Source organism: Anser brachyrhynchus (assembly GCF_964034855.1).
Source record: "Anser brachyrhynchus genome assembly, chromosome: 1".
In the NCBI taxonomy this organism is placed as follows: domain Eukaryota; kingdom Metazoa; phylum Chordata; class Aves; order Anseriformes; family Anatidae; genus Anser; species Anser brachyrhynchus.
The window spans coordinates 189,687,622-189,705,740 of record NC_137694.1 but is presented as its reverse complement, the minus strand read 5'-3'; the positions used below and the strand labels follow the sequence as shown (position 1 = coordinate 189,705,740).

The 18,119-nt window shown below is 41.1% G+C and overlaps 1 protein-coding gene across 6 annotated transcripts in view; it reads left to right on the top strand.

Annotated features, from left to right (window-relative positions):
* The window catches only part of MTUS2 (microtubule associated scaffold protein 2), a 285,432-nt gene that overhangs the window by 96,784 nt on the left and 170,529 nt on the right, over nucleotides 1-18,119 (top strand). For 5 of the 6 annotated variants that reach the window (XR_013940615.1, XM_080560576.1, XM_080560572.1 and 2 more), the window contains 2 exons: nucleotides 7,613-10,210; nucleotides 15,814-16,054. Coding sequence is in view for 5 of the 6 variants with exons in the window: in XM_080560576.1 (XP_080416702.1) it covers nucleotides 7,919-10,210; nucleotides 15,814-16,054 (2,533 nt within the window). In the remaining variant the exon portion in view is untranslated. Of the gene's footprint in view, nucleotides 1-1,433; nucleotides 7,523-7,612; nucleotides 10,211-15,813; nucleotides 16,055-18,119 lie in introns of all 6 variants that reach the window. The other variant, XM_080560574.1, reaches the window with a different exon arrangement.

Sequence of the window (18,119 nt, the reverse complement as noted above, 5' to 3'; positions counted from 1 at the left end):
GGTCCTGTTGCTTCAGGTCACGGAGATGCTGCCATCCCCCTGCCCATGGAGAGGAGATGTGCCTTTGGCTGTGCATCAGGCAGTGACACGCGGCAGTGATTACCAGCAAACAGGGAATTGTACTGCTTCCCAGCGATCTCTCAGGGGTGTCCTATATGGAAATTACATAGAAGGGTACTGTAGGCTGGACCCCAAAAAACGGGCTCAGTCTTCAGGAGCTCAGGAGCTTGGCGAGTGGCAATGTGTGTATCATGTCATAGCTGGCACGTTTGGTGTGTGCAGTACGCTTCATGTGACATGACACCGGGCAGGAAAAAGAAAATACTGACCCAAAAAAAAATTGAAAAAGATACACATCCTCATAGGCCTTGTGAAAGCAAGAACCAGAGCGCTACACTGGGCTTGTTATCACACAGTTATTTAGGAAAAGTAAGTTAAAATACTAATTTGCGTAGAGCATGTAACCTTTGTGTTTTGCCTAGGACAGGACAGCCTCATCCAGAGTGACAGGGGCCTGCTTTAACAGGAGATTTTATTTAGTAATGAAATGAATACTTATTTCACACTTTCTCTTTTAAAATTTTTAAAAAATGCAAACACGGAGTAAATTTGATCTTGAAATGCTATTTTAAACTGTAAAAAAAAAAAAAAAGTTAAACAGAATAAGTTTAAGTTGAAGCTAAATGTGGAAAATGTTTAAAACCTATTTTGTTACTAAACATTTTGATAAATTAGTTTAATAGAAGAGTATAAATTCATTAATAATTTCAATGATCTAAAACCTGTATTTTGGTGAAAAATAACTGAAAAGCTTTGCTTTTGCATATGAAACCTCTTACTCCTAACCAATAACTACTTTATATACAGTTTTTATATCTAAATTTATACAGATATGAAATAGGTAATTATGTAAAGAATGAAAAGATTAAAATTTATTGACCATAAAGGCATTAAACCAACTAAAACTGAAATTCTGGAAATGTTCAAGAATCCCGCTCTGCAAAAACCACTAATATTTTCAGGTCATTTCAGTTCCACAACTGAATAGGAATTGCCTTCCCATCATTTTCCAATGTGTAAAGACCTAGCATTTGCTCCACCATTTCTTGTCTCTGCCTATGTCTGAGTTGCTCTTCAGGCAGACAGTTGCCTGTCCTGAAGTACTGTCCTCTTCGTGATACACAGCAATGTTTCCATAGGGTCTGCCAATGATGAGATGATACTGTAATTTCCCCAAACAGCTGGATCTGCTTCTTTATGAGTAGAAACCAACTGGGGAGTCTATCCAAATGTTAGTTCTCAGCCTTCCAAATCACATTAACAAAATTATCACATGCCTGGGTGAATGCTTCTCCACAGCTTTTAATTAATTCTGATTGTAGTTTAACCACTCCAAGGAGTTTATTGGATTTTTTTTTTTTTTTTTTTTTTAGTGTCCTGGTATCAGCTTTCAAATTCCAGAGCCATTGGAAGAAGTAGTTCGTAATGATTTGGACTTTTCAGGAAGATATTCATGCCTCCTTCCCTTCCAGCACTGTATTTATTTCATCCATGTGGCTCAGTTCTTGGCAACTTGCAGCCCTGATGTGTGGTGAGGTGGTATCCCTTCTGCCAGAGAAGTCCTCAAATAGCATGTGCCAGGCCTTCCCAGCAGCATTTCTGCATATTGGGAGCCTGTTGTTCATGCCAGTTTTCTGTAGTAACTGTAATAACCACATCTCTTTCACACCTCGTACAAATGTGCTCCTCGTGTACTTTCATCAGTCTCCCTCAGCTACTGCATTGCTCAGACAAGGGGAACTTCTCTCCCATGAGCCGAGATTTCTTTCTTAGGACCTGTTTCTGCAGGAGTTTATTTGTGAATGCTGTAGTGCAGCAAAAACCTGTGTCATCCTCACCCCAGAGCAGCGCAGCTCACTATCCCCACCAGCTCAAGAAGATTTGTCTTGCAGGAACGGGTGGTGATGGGTGGCTGCTGGTCTGTGGTCTGCCCCTAGCTGTTAAAATCCATTGTTGTTTTTTGTTTGATTGTTTGTTTTTTAGGATAGTAGCAAACAGGTATGACAGAGGCATGAGTTCAGTGGCAGATGGTTAATAAGGTATTCAGGTGCTTCTCTTACTCTTTAGAATTTTAGAAATCAGAAAACGCAATCAGCCCAAGCTGTGCACAGTTTTAGCAGTACAGCCAGATGTTTTTAGCATATCTTGCTGTAAATATTCTGGTTTTAGTGTTTCAGTGCTGGGATGGAGAAGCAGCTGTGACAGTCTGAACTAGGAAATGTTTATACAGGAGCCAACCTACTCAACCCATTTTGGTTTTATATCTTTATCTCCAGTTTTACTTTTCCGTATGTTATGATCATTCTTTTGTATATCTTCTAGTTATTGCTGCTCTATTTTTTGTGGCAAATTGAAAACCAAACAACCAGCCAAAAGACTGATAATTCTTTACATTTTTCTTTTACTCAGTGCCTACTGAGAATAATATTTTCACCATTATTCCTACACTGCCTGTTTTACCAAAAAACTACTGTTATTATTTGGAAGAAGGCTGCTGCTTTTCCTTTCCAGGCAGCTATATTTTACAAACTTGAGTTCTGCTGCTACAGTCCATGCTGTGCAGGGGGCTGATATCATCCAGCTCAGCTTCATCTTCTCCCTAGGGTCTCCAGAGGCTGGAGTGGGACCTGCTGGCTAAATGTAGTTTAGGATGGAACAGAATGTAGCAATAGCAAATGAGAAGAAACTCTTGTAGGCTTCCTTCCTACAGCATCATTACATGGACTCAGGCTTAGAATAGAGGCTATTAAAGATGGTCATCACAGAAGGAAACTGATACTGATGAGGTGAAACAAAAGCATTTAATTATGTTTCTGGCTCCTTGAACTTTTCTCCTCCCTGTTGGATGCACAGTTTACCATAGTCTGGTGGATATCATTTTATTCTACTGTCTAGTATGCTCACTTCACATCTTCACATTGTAAAGGTTTTTTTTTTTTTTCATGAATATAGTTATTGTATCCTGCCAAGATGCAGTGACATGGAGATATAACTTGGCTATAACTTCATTTTTCACTTTCTGCAATTCAGAGGGGACATTTTTATGCTATACAGCATCAAGAAGTGTTTACCCATATCAAGGCTTACGTATACCATATCGAGACTTTTAAGACTTGCAGTCCTCTTTCTTGTCCAGGGTCCTTAGCGAGAAACTGCTAAGTGATGAAGTGGTGCCATTGCTGGGATCAAGTCTCCTCTTACATCTTGCTCCTGCTAAAGAGGGCATCTGAAGAGGTAGGAGGTTCACATATCCATCATCCCTGAGCCTTCCTGCACAGCAGGAAGTGACTTTGGGTGTGTTTATGTCAGCCAACATCACTCTAAAGAAGTGAGCAATAAAGAACAGAGGAAGAGGCAGCAGAACACAGGCTCTTCATCTCACAGTCTTTTCATGTCACTGACTCCAAAGAGCATAGCGAAGTTGAGACTAGACAGTGCCACTTAAGATAAACTTATCGGCAGAAAATCCCAGCAAAAGCTTCTCAAATAGAAGTTATATACAGAAAAAAAAAAAAAAAAAAGAAAAGATAAAATCTTCTAAGGTCCCAAATGTATCACAGAACCATATATCTTACTGCCAAATTTGCCTATCACAGTATATAAGTCTCTATTCCACTGAATGAACCAAAACCAAAAGCTTGTATTCTGCAACAGGGAAACTGAAATAATAAGGTACTAATTGACATAGTTGCTTGATTATATTTTTATATTAAATTAGGAGTCCTGTTCTATTAATATGTTTTATAGCAGAATGAAAAGTTAATCAGACAATATTTTGCAGAAGAAGAAAATAAATTTATGTAATAGTATGAATGTTAACTGTAAGGTTATAATAGATTCTTCAGGTCTGTGACATCCTTAATCTGGGACTGGACTTCATCTGGAAGAGTTAAACTTCAAATATCTGGTGTGTAGGCGTTAGTACGGGATGAATCACCTTTCCAAGGTGCCCATCCCTCCTCACTGACTCTGGAGGTAGCACAGGTACAATGCTAATGCTGCCTGAGATTAAGCTCTGCCTAGACCATATTTTATTGTGCCTTCTCTTAAAAGCAATGTAATTACATACACATTTGAAGTCCATGTCTCTGGTCAGCACTGGCTGCTTTAAGACGCTAATTTCAATCACACATAGAGACTGTGTAGTGCCCTGTATTTGAGAAGGGACAGATCTTTTCTCATCCTCAGGTTAATCAATTTGTACCAGCAACATTAAACCAAATTATTTGGTCTGCTTCCTGCTTCAAGCAGAACGAGCTCCCTGGATGAGCGTGTCCTGTCTCAGCATGTGGGAAGATGCTTTGAACAAATACAGGTGTTTCCACAATGTTTTTTTCAAACCTGTCTTCATTTGCGGTGAGTTAGTGCTAGTAATCATATTGGGGGCAAGTGTAGACAAGAAGAACAAATGACCTCTTATCACCACGTTCATAATCTTAAATGCCTCAGTTAGCTTTATTGTAAACCTGTGTAAGAGATTTCCAAACAAGCAAACAAACAATCAAACAAAAAAGACAAACTAATGTATTGCTCTCGTTGTATATTTGAAATGAGTGTGACTCCAGGGCAGGAGCAGCTGGTGGGACACAGGAGTCTCCAGCCCCGAAGGGCAGGCAGAGGGCTTGGGGCTGCTGTGAGCCCACCTCTGTCTGAGATCTACATTCACAGTTGACCCCTCTGCATTTCCACTGCAGCTCCATGGTCACAGCAGGCCTTTAGGAAACAGCTCTGTTCCATTTCATGAAAGAAACGGAGGTATTTGTATATAAAGATCAGTCCCCCAAAGGGAAGAGCCTTTCCTGAAAAGAGGGGAAAACCATTCTGCAGGTTTCACTGGAAGGGAATGCATCTCCGTCATGGAGAATCTGTGCTCCCACTGACTGACCACATGCCTTTCTCCATGCTGGCTATGAAAAGCTTGTCCCTTAGCTGAGATGAGTACATATGAAATCTAGCTCATCATTAGCTGAAAAAGATGCAGTTTTAGTGAGCTCAGTGGAGAATTTGCTTTCCTTAATCTCCCTCAGCAGGTGGCACGTCAGGAGGAAGATGTTGCTAGATAACCCCCCCTCACTTTCTACGTTATTGCCACCCCAAGTGCATCTGTGCGTGGTGTGTCCATGGCAAGGTGGTGGTGGTGTGGGGCTGCAGGGTGGCCTCTGTGAGGAGAGGCCTGGGCTGCCCTGTGCTGGCCCTAGCCAGCTCTAGCTGGCTCCAGCTGGTTTCAGCCAGTTGCAGTCAGCTCCAGCTGGTTCCAGACGGTTCCAGACAGTTCCAGACAGTTCCAGCAGCCCCAGGCCAGGACACAGCTGAGGCCCGCAGCCATGTTGGTTGACCGCTGTGAGCAGTTTCTAGCATTGCTGAGGAGGAGTTTCCATTTTTTTGTCTTTGTTTCTCACTATCCAGCTCTATTTTAATTGGCAGTAATATAAATTACTTCTCCCCAAGTCAATTTTTTTTTTGGCCCATGATGGTAATGGGTAAGGGACAAGTGACCCTGCTGCCTCTACCGTGATCCATCAGCTTTTTCATCACATTTTCTCTCCTTGTCCTGTGGAGGAAGGGGGAGTGAGAGAGCGGCTGGCTGGGTGGCTGGCAGCTGGCCAAGGTCAACCCCACCCTACACCCCATTAAAGTTTTGCATTGTTGGGTGACAGATTTGGTGAGAGAAGATGAGAAAAAAATTTGGCAAGAAAAACAAAAACAAAACGAAACGAAAAACACCCCACCACCATCACCAGAAACAAACAAACAATCAAACAAATAAAAAAACAGAAATAAAAATATATATTTAATTTAATAAATACTCCTTTTGTGTGTGTGTGAATAAAGACAGAACACAGTAGTTTAAAAGTCTTACTTTACAGTGCTTTGAGGATGAGATCTGCAATAACACATCCCTGTGGTGCTGAAGTGAAATTCTTACTGCCGTGTTCTGTTTCATGAATTAATTTAATTAGCTGTTGTTTGCTGAAGAGATGGACCTATGCCAGCAGCGCCAAATCCAGACTCAAACAGAATGTGTGTGTGCACCATGTGAAGGGACTGGGTCTGAGCTCGGAGGCAGATGTTGTGAGAAGAGCTGGGCTGAATGCGAAGGCAGGGAGGACCTGCTCACAGCAGGTGCTAGAAATCTGAGCCCAGACTCGCACCTAGATGCAGCAGACAGAACAGGGGACTTAATCAGCACTTCTCATTAGAGCCCCTGTGGGTGTCTGATCAGAAAACCAGCACAACTGGGAGCATCACAGGTGCTTTGAGTTCAGCCTTCTGGGAAATGTGGAGCATGTTCCAATTTCCACTGTCTGTACCATATTGTGAAGAGTACTGAGCTACTCAAGAAATATCTGAGAGTAAATTTAAGCAAAGCATGGACAGAAGATGTGTCAAGGGCCTTACAGAAGTCCAGGCAGATGATACTGGTTGGTCTTCCCTCGGCATTGATGCATCCTCACCTTGAACATTGTGTCCAGTTCTGGGCCCACAATATAAAAGTGATGTTAAGGTATTTGAATGCATCTGGAGGAGGGCAAAAGCTGGTAGAAGGGCTGGCAGGCATGTCCTGTGAGGAGAGGCTGAGGACACTTGGGTTTGTTTAGTTTGGAGGAAAGGAGGCTGGGAGGTCACCTACCTGCAACTCCCTGAGCAGGGGAAGCACAGAGGGAGGTGCTGGTCTCTGCTCCCTGGTCGCTGATGGCAGGACTACCTTTTGGTTATCCCTGAAGAGATCAGGCAGTTGGAATTGATATTTGAGGGTCTCTTCCAATTGAATTATCCTGTCCTGTCCTGTCCTGTCCTGTCCTGTTCTATCCTATCCTGTCTCCCCTTCATCTTGTTGTAGGTGACAGAGGGCAAAACTGGGGCTCCCAAAACCACAGGTGACAGGGAACCAAAAGGATCTGCATTGTATCGGGGCTGGTGTATAATCCTGTATAACTGAGTGTACACGTATGCAACTGTCTCTTAGAATAACATTGTTTTTCTTCGCAGTCCTCCGTCCATAGTTCTTGCTTTCTTGGCATCTATGGACCTGGCTGAGGAGTATCAAAGGGGATGGGAAGTCAGCACAAGCACAGCGGTGATTTGTACAAGTCAAGGAAAGAAACCCATAAATGTCCCCTAATAGAGCTGGAATTTTAATACTTATGGCTTGTCTTTACAATGGTGCTTTAAATGCATCAGTAGCTACTCTTGGTACAATAAAGACATTGTTATAGCAGTATGAAAGTGCTCAGATCCTTGATGTGGAGGTTTCATCCTCACCTAGCTATTTATGGCTATTTACAGTTGTAAATACAGTTGTAAATCTAAGTAGTGAAAAACAGTAGCAATTACTCTTCTAACAGGACAGTTTTAACTGCGTAACTTCTGAAGTCAGAGATCAGGATTACACCAGAAATCTTTGCTGAGGCCAAAGTTGTGACTGAAACAGCATCTGAAGTGTTTGAAAGTACTCTAACCTGTGAGTGCTGCTGATTTTCACTTTTTTTAATAAGCATAATTCATGACACTGGTGTAATGTCTTTTTTTTTTTTTTTTTTTTTCCTCACAGGTTGGCTGGATTAACTGGCTGTCATTCAGACGGAACTTGGCAGATCTGTTTTGCTTTCGTTGAACCTCTCTACTGCATGTCATAAAGATTTCCTGGGTCCAGAAGCTGCACTAAAGACAACTGAGCAGCTCAAAAATGTGACTTTGACAAGGGACTCCAAGCTTTCTGACAAGGAATTTTTTACTGATCAGTTTATAATTTAAACCTATAACTGAAGCATGCATAATAATTAGTTAACCTGATAGGGGAAAGAGGCTTTCTCAGTAATTGGGGCTGCCAAAAAAAGCAGTCACTTGAAGTTTCAAAATGAGTGCTCCGTTAATCCCAAACAAGTCATGTTATGCCCAGCTTCAGGACAACAACAGCGAAATAAAAAATAATAATGAAAGCACAGTGAGTATGGGGGATACGAATGCCAACCAAATTGTGACAAAAGTTAGAACCACTGAAGGAGATATCAAGAAACATGATTTGACAGATGAGAGTGGGAATATACACCGTGGAGGATCAGAAAAAGTTACTCATCTGAATACGGAGCAGAATAAACTGGCCTTCAGAGACTCTCGGACCTGTAATAGCAGTGTACAGGAAAGTAAACTGCCCTCAACCACAAGCAGGGAAATAGGGAAAGACTATAGAACCAGCGAAACTAAGGATATATCAAGGCATATCACGATTAGCCGAGGACAAAGTCTGTCCAATTTAAAAAGCAGCACAAATGATGCTAACCTGGAGGTTATTTCAAAAGGAGACGTTGACCTCACCCATAACTTTTCTAAGGGTAAAATGTCCAGGACTGTGGAGATGGAGAGAATAAAAAGGCTTTCTCTGGGCAGACCAAGTAAATTTTCTCCTCAATCTGAAACATTTGCAAAAGAATGTGTTGGCCGCGTGTCGTGTAAACGTCTGCTTTCTGCATCATTGGATTCCATCGACAGGTCACACCATTTGATTGGAAATACAGAGAAATCACAAAAAACATCCACAGATCATTTTCTTGGGATGGTGTTTCATCCACTTGACAATACCTCAGAGGAAAATATTGTGTTTTATTCCAAACCATCTACCTCAGGGAACAAGAAAATAAGTAAACCAGAAAATGTACCAAATGTTAACACTGAAAGCACACTGCATACTTCTCATACCAATCATCATTCAGCTACTAAGCCCAATGAGACTGCTAGTAAATCAGAAGCACAATTAGGTCAGGGTGATAAAAGTAAGAAAATAGATCTTAAGACTGCACCGTCTCTACAATCTAAAAACACGTGCCAACAGAAGATTGAGAGAATTATGCTGGTAGAGTTACTGGAGTGTCAAAAAGATGAAAGTACAATAGTGCAAGAACAGAAAAGGTCTGCGTCTGACTCATCAAAATTTCCAGCATCCCATTTTCAAGACATCTGTAATAAAGTAGAGGATCCATTGTCAAGCGAGGTGGTAACCTATCCTGATGACAAATTGCAAAGTGGTAACTTCACCGTCAATGGGGAAGGGAGAGGAAGTAATGACAGTGACAGCAGGGCAACTAGCCGGGTTAGTGAGGAATTTTCTACTGACAAAGAAGTGGAAACAGTATTCCCACTCACATTTGATAGTAAATCCAGTGGCAAAGTGACACGTAGACAAAATGAAAATTTACGTGAAGTTGATGCAGGTTGCACTGAAACAGTTGGCGAACAGATATCTCGGATACATAACACTAATATAACTGACAGCAGACCCTTGCAAGATAATGAGAATAAACTGATGCTAGTCAAAGGAGTCACTGAGGATGCTGCCATTCCTGTTCCTGATCTCTCAGATCAGCACAGAGCATGCAGTGCAGAGACAGTGTCGAACCAACAACCTGACAACCACGACAGTGATGTGGAAACCTCAAGCTTTTTGGTTCCAAGTACAAAGACAGCTCATGCACAGAAACTTCCTCCAGACGAAGTACCAGAGAGTTATAAGGTTTCAGCAAAGGCTGATGCTTTGTTATGTGTTCCCACTCCTGTGCGCCCAGTGGCAATTCTGGATGTCAATAGTCAGCCCACCCTATCTAACAGTAATTTGAAGGACCTTTATGCACTTCATGTTGACAAACTGTCACCCCCCTCAGTCCTACCTCCTGTTGACAGTACACAGTTGTTAAACATATCCCCTAAAGTGCCTCTCAAGATTGCTTGCAGCAGCGCAATCCCCAAACCTATCCTGGTCCACTCCAAGGGCTCCCTAGCAGATAAGGAGGACGTGGACAGCGACTACAGTGAAAAACTGGAAGAAAGCATTGAGGTGAAACCTGCAATACCCAAGCCCAAACATGTGAGACCTAAAATCATCACATACATTAGAAGAAACCCTCGCTCAATAGAGCAGCTTGACCCTTCATTTGCACCACCGGGTCTGCCTTACAGTACCCCTGCGTGCGGCGTGCCAATCTCTACCGAGCAGAAGGCATCCAATGGAGGGGAGGTGAAGCCCCCCACCATCCTGTACGACAAATTTAAACCCGACATCCAGAAGCCAAGGCTCTTCAGTTCTGGATTGGTGGTGTCAGGAATTCGGCCCCCGGGACATCACTTTGGACCGATGAGTGAGAAGTTTCTGCAGGAGGTAAGGAGGAAGCTTTGACAGCCTCATTTGTATGCCAAGTGGTGATATTTGCATACTTTTTGCTGCCAGAAGCTAGTTGTCAAACCTTAAATAAGAAGTATATCCTAAATCAAGGAAATATGTGATCATTAGAAATACACTTAACTGTTTCTGGCATCAACCCTGTTGTGGTGTCTGATCTGTGACTGGAAGTTGTCACTGTATTCCTCCAATGTTTCCTAGCAAGCCAGTCCCTTCCTAGTAGTATAAATAGAGATGTTTAAAAGGAGAAGACATGCTATTTGAATTTATCCATAAATGGGTCTTCTGTTTTTGTTTGTTTGTTTGTTTGTTTGTTTTTCCCAAGAACATCTTTGGGAAATGAATATAATTTGCTCACAGAGAGACTTTTCCTCCTTAATGGGAAACTTGGCAGATTTTTACAGATAGAACACCAGAGGTCTATATGCATCCTCTTCTGTTTAACTATACAGAAAACCAGGGACTATCAGAGTTGTTTTTAGATTATATATATAAAATGCCGGAAGAGATTCACTTTGACTCATTTTAAAGCAGTGTACTATATTGACAAGCTTCTTAAATACAAAAACTTTTCTGGGAAAGTTTTCCTGAGTAGCCAAAATGTAATAGAAGCCCCTCTACACAGTTCTGAGCCCTGACATCTCATTGTGTTTCCACCTTGGCAAGCTGGGCAGGAGTGCTGGTACCCTGCAATTCCTCCTGGGAGGTGAGCACAGTGGTTGAAGGTTGACCTTGCTTGGAAGGTAGACAAAGGACAGGGAAGAGGACATTATATTCAGGTCTGTGATGTGCCCTTGAGTCCACTGTTTTGGACCAAGGATAGCTCAACTAACAAGCTTTTTATGTAAATACCGAAGATCACACAATTGTATTTAATTTGAAACAGTCTTTAAAAAAAAAAAAAGTATATATATATATTTTTGCTGTGCCTCATGCCATGTTACTAAGGCTCTTTTAATGCCACATCATTCTACATACAGTATTTATCTAAAGAATACCATTGAAATAACACATTTGGTGACAGTGTTGACAATCAAAAGCCAGCAAATACCCATACTAAGATATCATGTGTGATTGTAGATTGATCCTTCTGGCATGTTAACAGGCAGCCTAGAGACTGTTGAATTGATCATGGACTATAGTTTTTAATAGAGTACCATCTCATCCCAAACACAAGAAGGACAGTGCTCGCTGCCCTTTTCCCTTCAGCTTCCAGCTCCATCCACTTCGCATTCAGAAGAGGAGTTATTAAAATCTTTGGGAGCTTGTATATGCCAGCCATTACTGTGGTATCTTCACAATCTCCCTGTAAGGTGGGGGAAAATTACTAGGTTATTACCATTTAACTGAAATTAAAGCCAAAATAATATTGACTGTGCAGCTATTTGGCTGGTTATAGGGTGACAAGACCTTCTGAAGACCATAGGTTTCTATAGCCCATACAGTTGGGTTTGGGAAAATCAGGCAGCGTCAGCAGACAGAGCTGGAAGCAAAACACCAATTTCTAGGTGCTGTGGAAGACTGTTCTTAACATGAAAAGCACTCAGGTTGTGGCAGCAGGTCTGCAATGTGGTTTATTTTAGACAAGAGTTAGAAAGATGACAGTTATGAGCTGCAGAAGGTCCAAAGCACCTTATGCCCCCAAGGAAATATGACTTTGGGTGGATATTTCAATGGGGTAGTGTGAGCCCAAGCATGCTGCTGCTTCAGAGAAGCTGGATTGTCTGGGGGAGACACTGGGAAAGAAGCCGATCAAACTGAAGTTCTGAGTTTGCATTAGCTCGGGAGTCAGGATTTCTAGGAGCAGCAGCCGATAGCAGGGGATGACATTTACTCTCTTGTGCAGTCACCCTAAAAGCAAGTACCTTAATCCTCTGCTGGTAAGGGGATGGCAAAGAGGAGTGCTTTGGGTCCAGAATGAATCAAAAGAATGGATAAAAAGGGATCTGTGCAAGTGGACAGATGCTTAGAAGAGTGACTTTGCACAGTATCTGTTCATGGCAGATGACTGATGTGTGATCTGAAGGAAAACAATTAGAATGGGCTGAGGCAGACCAAAATCACCCCGGCAGATTGACAGTGCTGAAGACTCAGAGCTCTTGTAGACAAGGAGGTGCTGGGGCAGGATGACTACTCTACATCACCTTTGTGAGGGAAAAACTCCCAGAGTACCCTATTTCACATGTCCAATTTGGGCTTTGGAGTGCTTTGATTAGCATTTTATAGATCTTTACATAGGTATGATAGGGAGTGTTGATAGCTGCTATCAATCAGACCAGTAATCTCCAAGCAGCCTTCAGCTAGCTAAACGGTAGGCATAGTTAAATACCCCTTTGGGAGCCATCAGCTGGGAAAGATAGGGAGGTGTTGTCTTGGACAGGAGACTGCAGGGCAAGACCTAGCTGAGGAAGACTCCAGGGCGAACCCTCAGGGCTCCTTGTGTTGCTGGTGCTAAGGCAGAGCAGCTTAGATGAAAAATCCAGCTCTTTGGAACATCAACATGGCATGGAGGTAGATCTTCTATGTGCATCTTCATCAAAAAAAAAAAAAAAAAAAAGAAAAAAAAGAAGAAAAAAAAAGTAGAAAACCCCGCTTAAAAATGCTAAAAAAAAATAGAAAAAAAAATGTTTAAAAAAGCTTATCAGCAGGAAGACATAGCTTTCAAGGCTCACACAAGGTTGTCGATATGGCACTGGGAGTACACTCCCCAGCTCAGCTTCCTCCTCTGCCAGCGTCTGCTCACCCAGAACCTGTTCCCAAGGGCCAGCATGGACAAGAGCAGCCTGGTGTGGAGGGAGAGAGTTTACCATATTGGTATGATCCATGCCTTGCTGGAGAGAGGGCCTTGGCCCATTATATTTGCTACCTTATGGCTGCTCCAAAGAGCCCTGAGTCCAGCAGGGGTCCATAAGGGGATCCGCAGATCGCCGGCTCTGCTGCCTTCCTTCCCAAGGTTGTGCCTGCCCAATTCAACCGTTTCTGGGACCGTTTGCCAACAAGGACATTTTTCTGCTCCAAAGAATATGGACTAAAGCCAAGTGAAGACATGTTAAAGGGGTAGGGGAAGTTGTATTATATTTAGGCAAAGCAGTGTTTTTATATTTAGTGTTTTATATTTAGGCAAAATTTTATTTTGGTTTAATTATTTAGGTTCCACCCCCCCACCCCCAGTCTTATGATGTGAAATGTCTGAATCAGTTTTGCTGACTCTTTTCCCAAATAATTGCCTGAAGCAGGCACTTGACAAAAAGGATTCTTGCTTGAGGCTTTAATGTTTGACAACGTTATAAACAAGTAACATGAAGGAAAATGTTGAGCAACCTTACCTGCTGGAAGCACTGCTCAGAATTACCCACATTGTGGAAATGCATGAACATTTCATGTATTTGCTGCAGACTTTCCAGCTTTTTCTAACAAGTTCATTAATTGTGGTGAGTGGGGAACTTGCAGACAGGGATACACACTACAGTTCTGAGCTGAGCTTCCTTTTAGCTGACAGGCTGCCAAAGATCTTTTCTCTAAAAATCCCTTGTACAAAAATCTGGTACAGGACACTAACAAGACTTATATGAATCCAAATCTCTCTTAACTGCTCTAAGATGGACTTATAATCAATAATTGCACATGATTCCATTGGGACCACTTGAATTCCACACTTGAGGAATTCACTGTTAAATACAAAAGAAAAAGGAATGTATCTTAGCAAGTTTATGTCTCCCTATGAATTAGGCTCTTTGAGAACCTGAACCTCTATTTCCTGAGAGATAACTGGGTAAATCCTTCTCACTTCTTCCAGTGTGAGAAAATGTTTTATCCTTCTGATTGGTTTTGTGTGCAGATTCCTGTGTTACTTGTAGCATACCATCAATAAAGATGTAACTGATGTGACTGAAGGTGTGGTTAAGCTGACCCAGTTTATCAAAGTTGCGTGGTTTCTATATTTAAAGATTATCTCTATTCCTTATACTAAAGTACTTGGCATTGGCAGGTTTGCTGCCAGTTAAATATGAGATGATAGGAAGAGTATAGTGAAATCTGTTTGAAATAAATTCATCAGGGAGAAAAGAAAAATAAAATTGAACCTTATCCAGGAAACAATCTCATATCCAGAAGTTGAAAATAAGAAGCTAAGAATCTGCTACAGTCCAGGCATAGAAGATCATCTGTACCGTAAAAACCTGCATCCTAACTTGTAGAAATAGGTCATAGAAGTGTAATAAAAATGGAAACTGGTATATCATATGGCAGGAAATAGTACTGCAAACAAAGGAAAAAATATAGAGCAAAAATGTAATACTCAGTGCTTGTTGCATCTGTCTTCCTAGTTCCTGTACAGACGCCTCAAAGATTCTATACTTAATAGTTTAAAGCTAATCTTGTCTCTTAACAAATTAAAGATTTGCTAAATTAGGATTAAAGCTCTTGCAACAGCTAGGATCAAAGCTTTTATAGCCAATGTTAAACTGCATATTCTGAATGCTCATAATTGCTAAATAGAAATTGATTTGGCATATTATATGCATCATAACTTGCAGCAGAGTTAATTAATTGCCAGTTACATTTCTTCCTAAGTAGCCTATGGCACTTTTTTTGATTAATTTTTAAAGAAATTTAGTTCAGATTTCATATTTCCTAAGCCATTTTTTTTGCACTGAAAATGCACTGAAAAAATATTCATGGGTCCTTGCTAGATTATGATGATTATGCATTTTATAAGGAAATGGTAAAGAAGTTGGACTCTACCCAGAAGAGCAAACAGTTCTTTGCAAATGAGAGAGGTGAAAGCTCAGAGAGTTTCTGGCATTGCTCTGTGCCCTCATCCTGAGATGGGGAAAGAAACATGCGGAGGTGAGGGTCAGGGCTTGGCTGGAGTATAGAGGGATGCATGGACTCAGCTGGGGAACCAGGTCATTGCTCGACTGCAAGCTCTCCACTAACAACCAGCTTGCTTGAAGTACATCCAGCGTGGGACTTACTGTGCTGGCCTCACAGAATATGCCCTGTAAAGTACTGAGAGATTTGTCACTGACTTTTAGGAAAGAAGCATCTATTTATGACTAGCAGTAAATGTTTCATATCTACAGATTTGCTTTTTTCACGAGATCAAATGGGTAGCTGTGTTTTATAGCTCTGATTTGGAATATTCTGTCAGCCCCCTGAGAATATAGCGTAAAGAAACATGCAAGCTTCCACAACTGTGTCTCTTCAGGAACTTAGGGGCACAGATTACAGTGCACGTTTTGCAGTAAGAGCACATGGAGTTTTTTTCAGACATAAACAATTTGACAATCCCATTTCTCTTATAAGGTGAATTAAAATAGCTTCAACTTTATTTATAACTATTGCATTAAAACAGACTCCCCCATATTGTGTCTATCTCAGTAAGAGTATTTTAAATAACTTCTAATAATAATTCCACTTGCACACTCTATGTGTGTATGTACCTCTGGGTGTATGTACCAATGGTCTGAAGCCCAGACTCATGAGGAGGGAAAAATAGCCTTTATAAGCAATTCAGAGATACATATTCTCTGTATATATTGATTTATTGCATAATATCTGTGTTAATGATTTTTATCTAGGTTGGGGAAAGGCCTGAAAAAGATGAATTTTGTCCTCCACCATATACCCACTATGAGGTTCCACCAAGTTTTTATCGATCTGCCATGATACTCAAGCCACAGCTAGGACTGGGTGCAGTCTCCAGGTTACCATCTGCAAAAAGCAGGATTCTCATTGCAAGTCAAAGATCCTCAGGTACCTGTCTTCATCAGCAAGGAGAAATAACAAGTGCTCCCAGCCTCTATCACCCCGATGCTTCAGGTAAAGTATGAACTTTCTTTCCTTTCCTTTAACTATAGTCACCAATAAGAACCTTTTTTCAGACATAAATGTCACAAAATATACAACATCTTAACATGACACTACAAAACTCCAATAGCACTCTTTGAGAAGTGTCCTTTTATCCTGAGGCAAGGCTGACTGCAGAATCTGGGGCTTGCACAAAGGTTGTTTAACAGGTCATTGCCAAAGGAGGAGGATCAATTTCAGTAATAATTCTCCTTGTGCTCTTTTTGATCTTTCTCCTCCTTGTAAATGCCTGAAAAATCTTTGCTTCTGTTGTATGGAAGATAATGGAACATTTTCTCCCATCATGAAGATCCCGTTTTTCAATCTATGACATTGTCCACCATGTTGTGCTATGAAAGTGTTGGTGGATGTCAGATGTGCTAGCAGAGATCTTGATTCTCTGAAACCCCAGTATACACCTCTTTGGAGACAACGTTTTTGATACCTTTTGATTCCCAACTACTATGCAGGGCACAGCATGACCCCAGGCTGAATTACAGGGGAGGGAAAAGTCAGAAGTGTGAAACACCAGAAGACAGAGAGAATAATCACCTCTATAGGACACTTCTTGGTAGCCTGGAATAGCTTGGACGTTTTAACAATGTACATTTAAGCAGCAAGTTCATGGACAAATGAAAATCAGTAATTGCCAGTGAAATGTAACAGCTGTTTAACAGTCTACAGCTCTGCAGAGATCTTCAGATAATAGTAAAAAAGGATATAGTTAAGTAATGACTTGGGTTCATGCAGTCCACCCTCTTGCCCCAGGACAGAATTCCTTTGGATAAATGTTTATTTAACCTATTAATGAAAAACTATTTATAAAAACCTCCAATATGAGAGATTCTACAGCCTCTGAAAAAAGAAAGCTGCTTCGAAGCATGGTGATGCTTTCAAGTTAAAAGTTTTCCCTAGTGTTTTGCCTAACATTTGTTGCAATTTATTTCCCCTCCTATCTGTAGTAGAATCATAGAATCATTAGGGTTGGAAAAGACCTCCAAGATCATATGGTCCAACCATCACCCTACCACTGATATCACTCAATAAACCACGTCCCTAAGTACCACATCCAACCTCTTCTTAAACACCCGCGGGGATGGTGACTCCACCACCTCCCTGGGAAACCCATTCCAATGCCTAACCACTGTTTCTGAGATGAATTTTTTCCAAATATCCAACCTGAACATAGGTCTCTTCCTTTTTGCAAGTATCTGAAAGCTATTTCTCTCCCTGGTGTCCATTTCCGCATACTAAAAACTGCATTAGATATTTAGGTACAGAATGGAAATGGGCCAGAGTATCTTGACTTAACGTGAAAAGGGAGTATCATCCAGTAATACAGATTACCAGGATTTGGCATTTATCAGAAAATAAAAGTTCTCTGTTATACAACACTTCTCTGGATTTTATCTACATTGATGCTGTTAGCTAAAGCTGGCCAAGCTCAGCTGTGTGTAACTTTTGAGACACTACAAGATTGTGCACTATGTAGCAAATAATAGTTCAGCCATATATGTTGAGTTCAGTCAGCACTGAATGTGGGAATACAGATGCAGAGAGCAATTGGCTCATGCTTTCCATTTAAGTGAAAATGCAAGAAGCTGCAAGTTCAGGATACAACTTGGGTAAGTCCTTGTGTAACATGAGCAAGTTTGGAAGACAGAAATGAGGGCAATATACAAACAGGTCCTATTAACAAATCCAGTGTCTTTTCTTCTCCTTGGAAATAATATCACCTTGATTTTTATTCATCCAGCGTAATTATCCTGAATCACTGATTATTGCAGACATGACTTTCCTCTAACCATTTGTTATCTATATAGGACCATACACTGTATATATTGTGTGTATATATGTATATATATATGTATACATACATTACATTTATTAATTTGCTGTCTTCCTGTACTGAAATTCTAAAATCAGTATCAGCCTACCCTTCCTATATATTGTCTGTAGTATCAACTTCAAAAATTCCAGTGAATGAGAAATATACATGAGGAAATTGCAATAGCTGTTAGTGTGATTCCTATTCCAC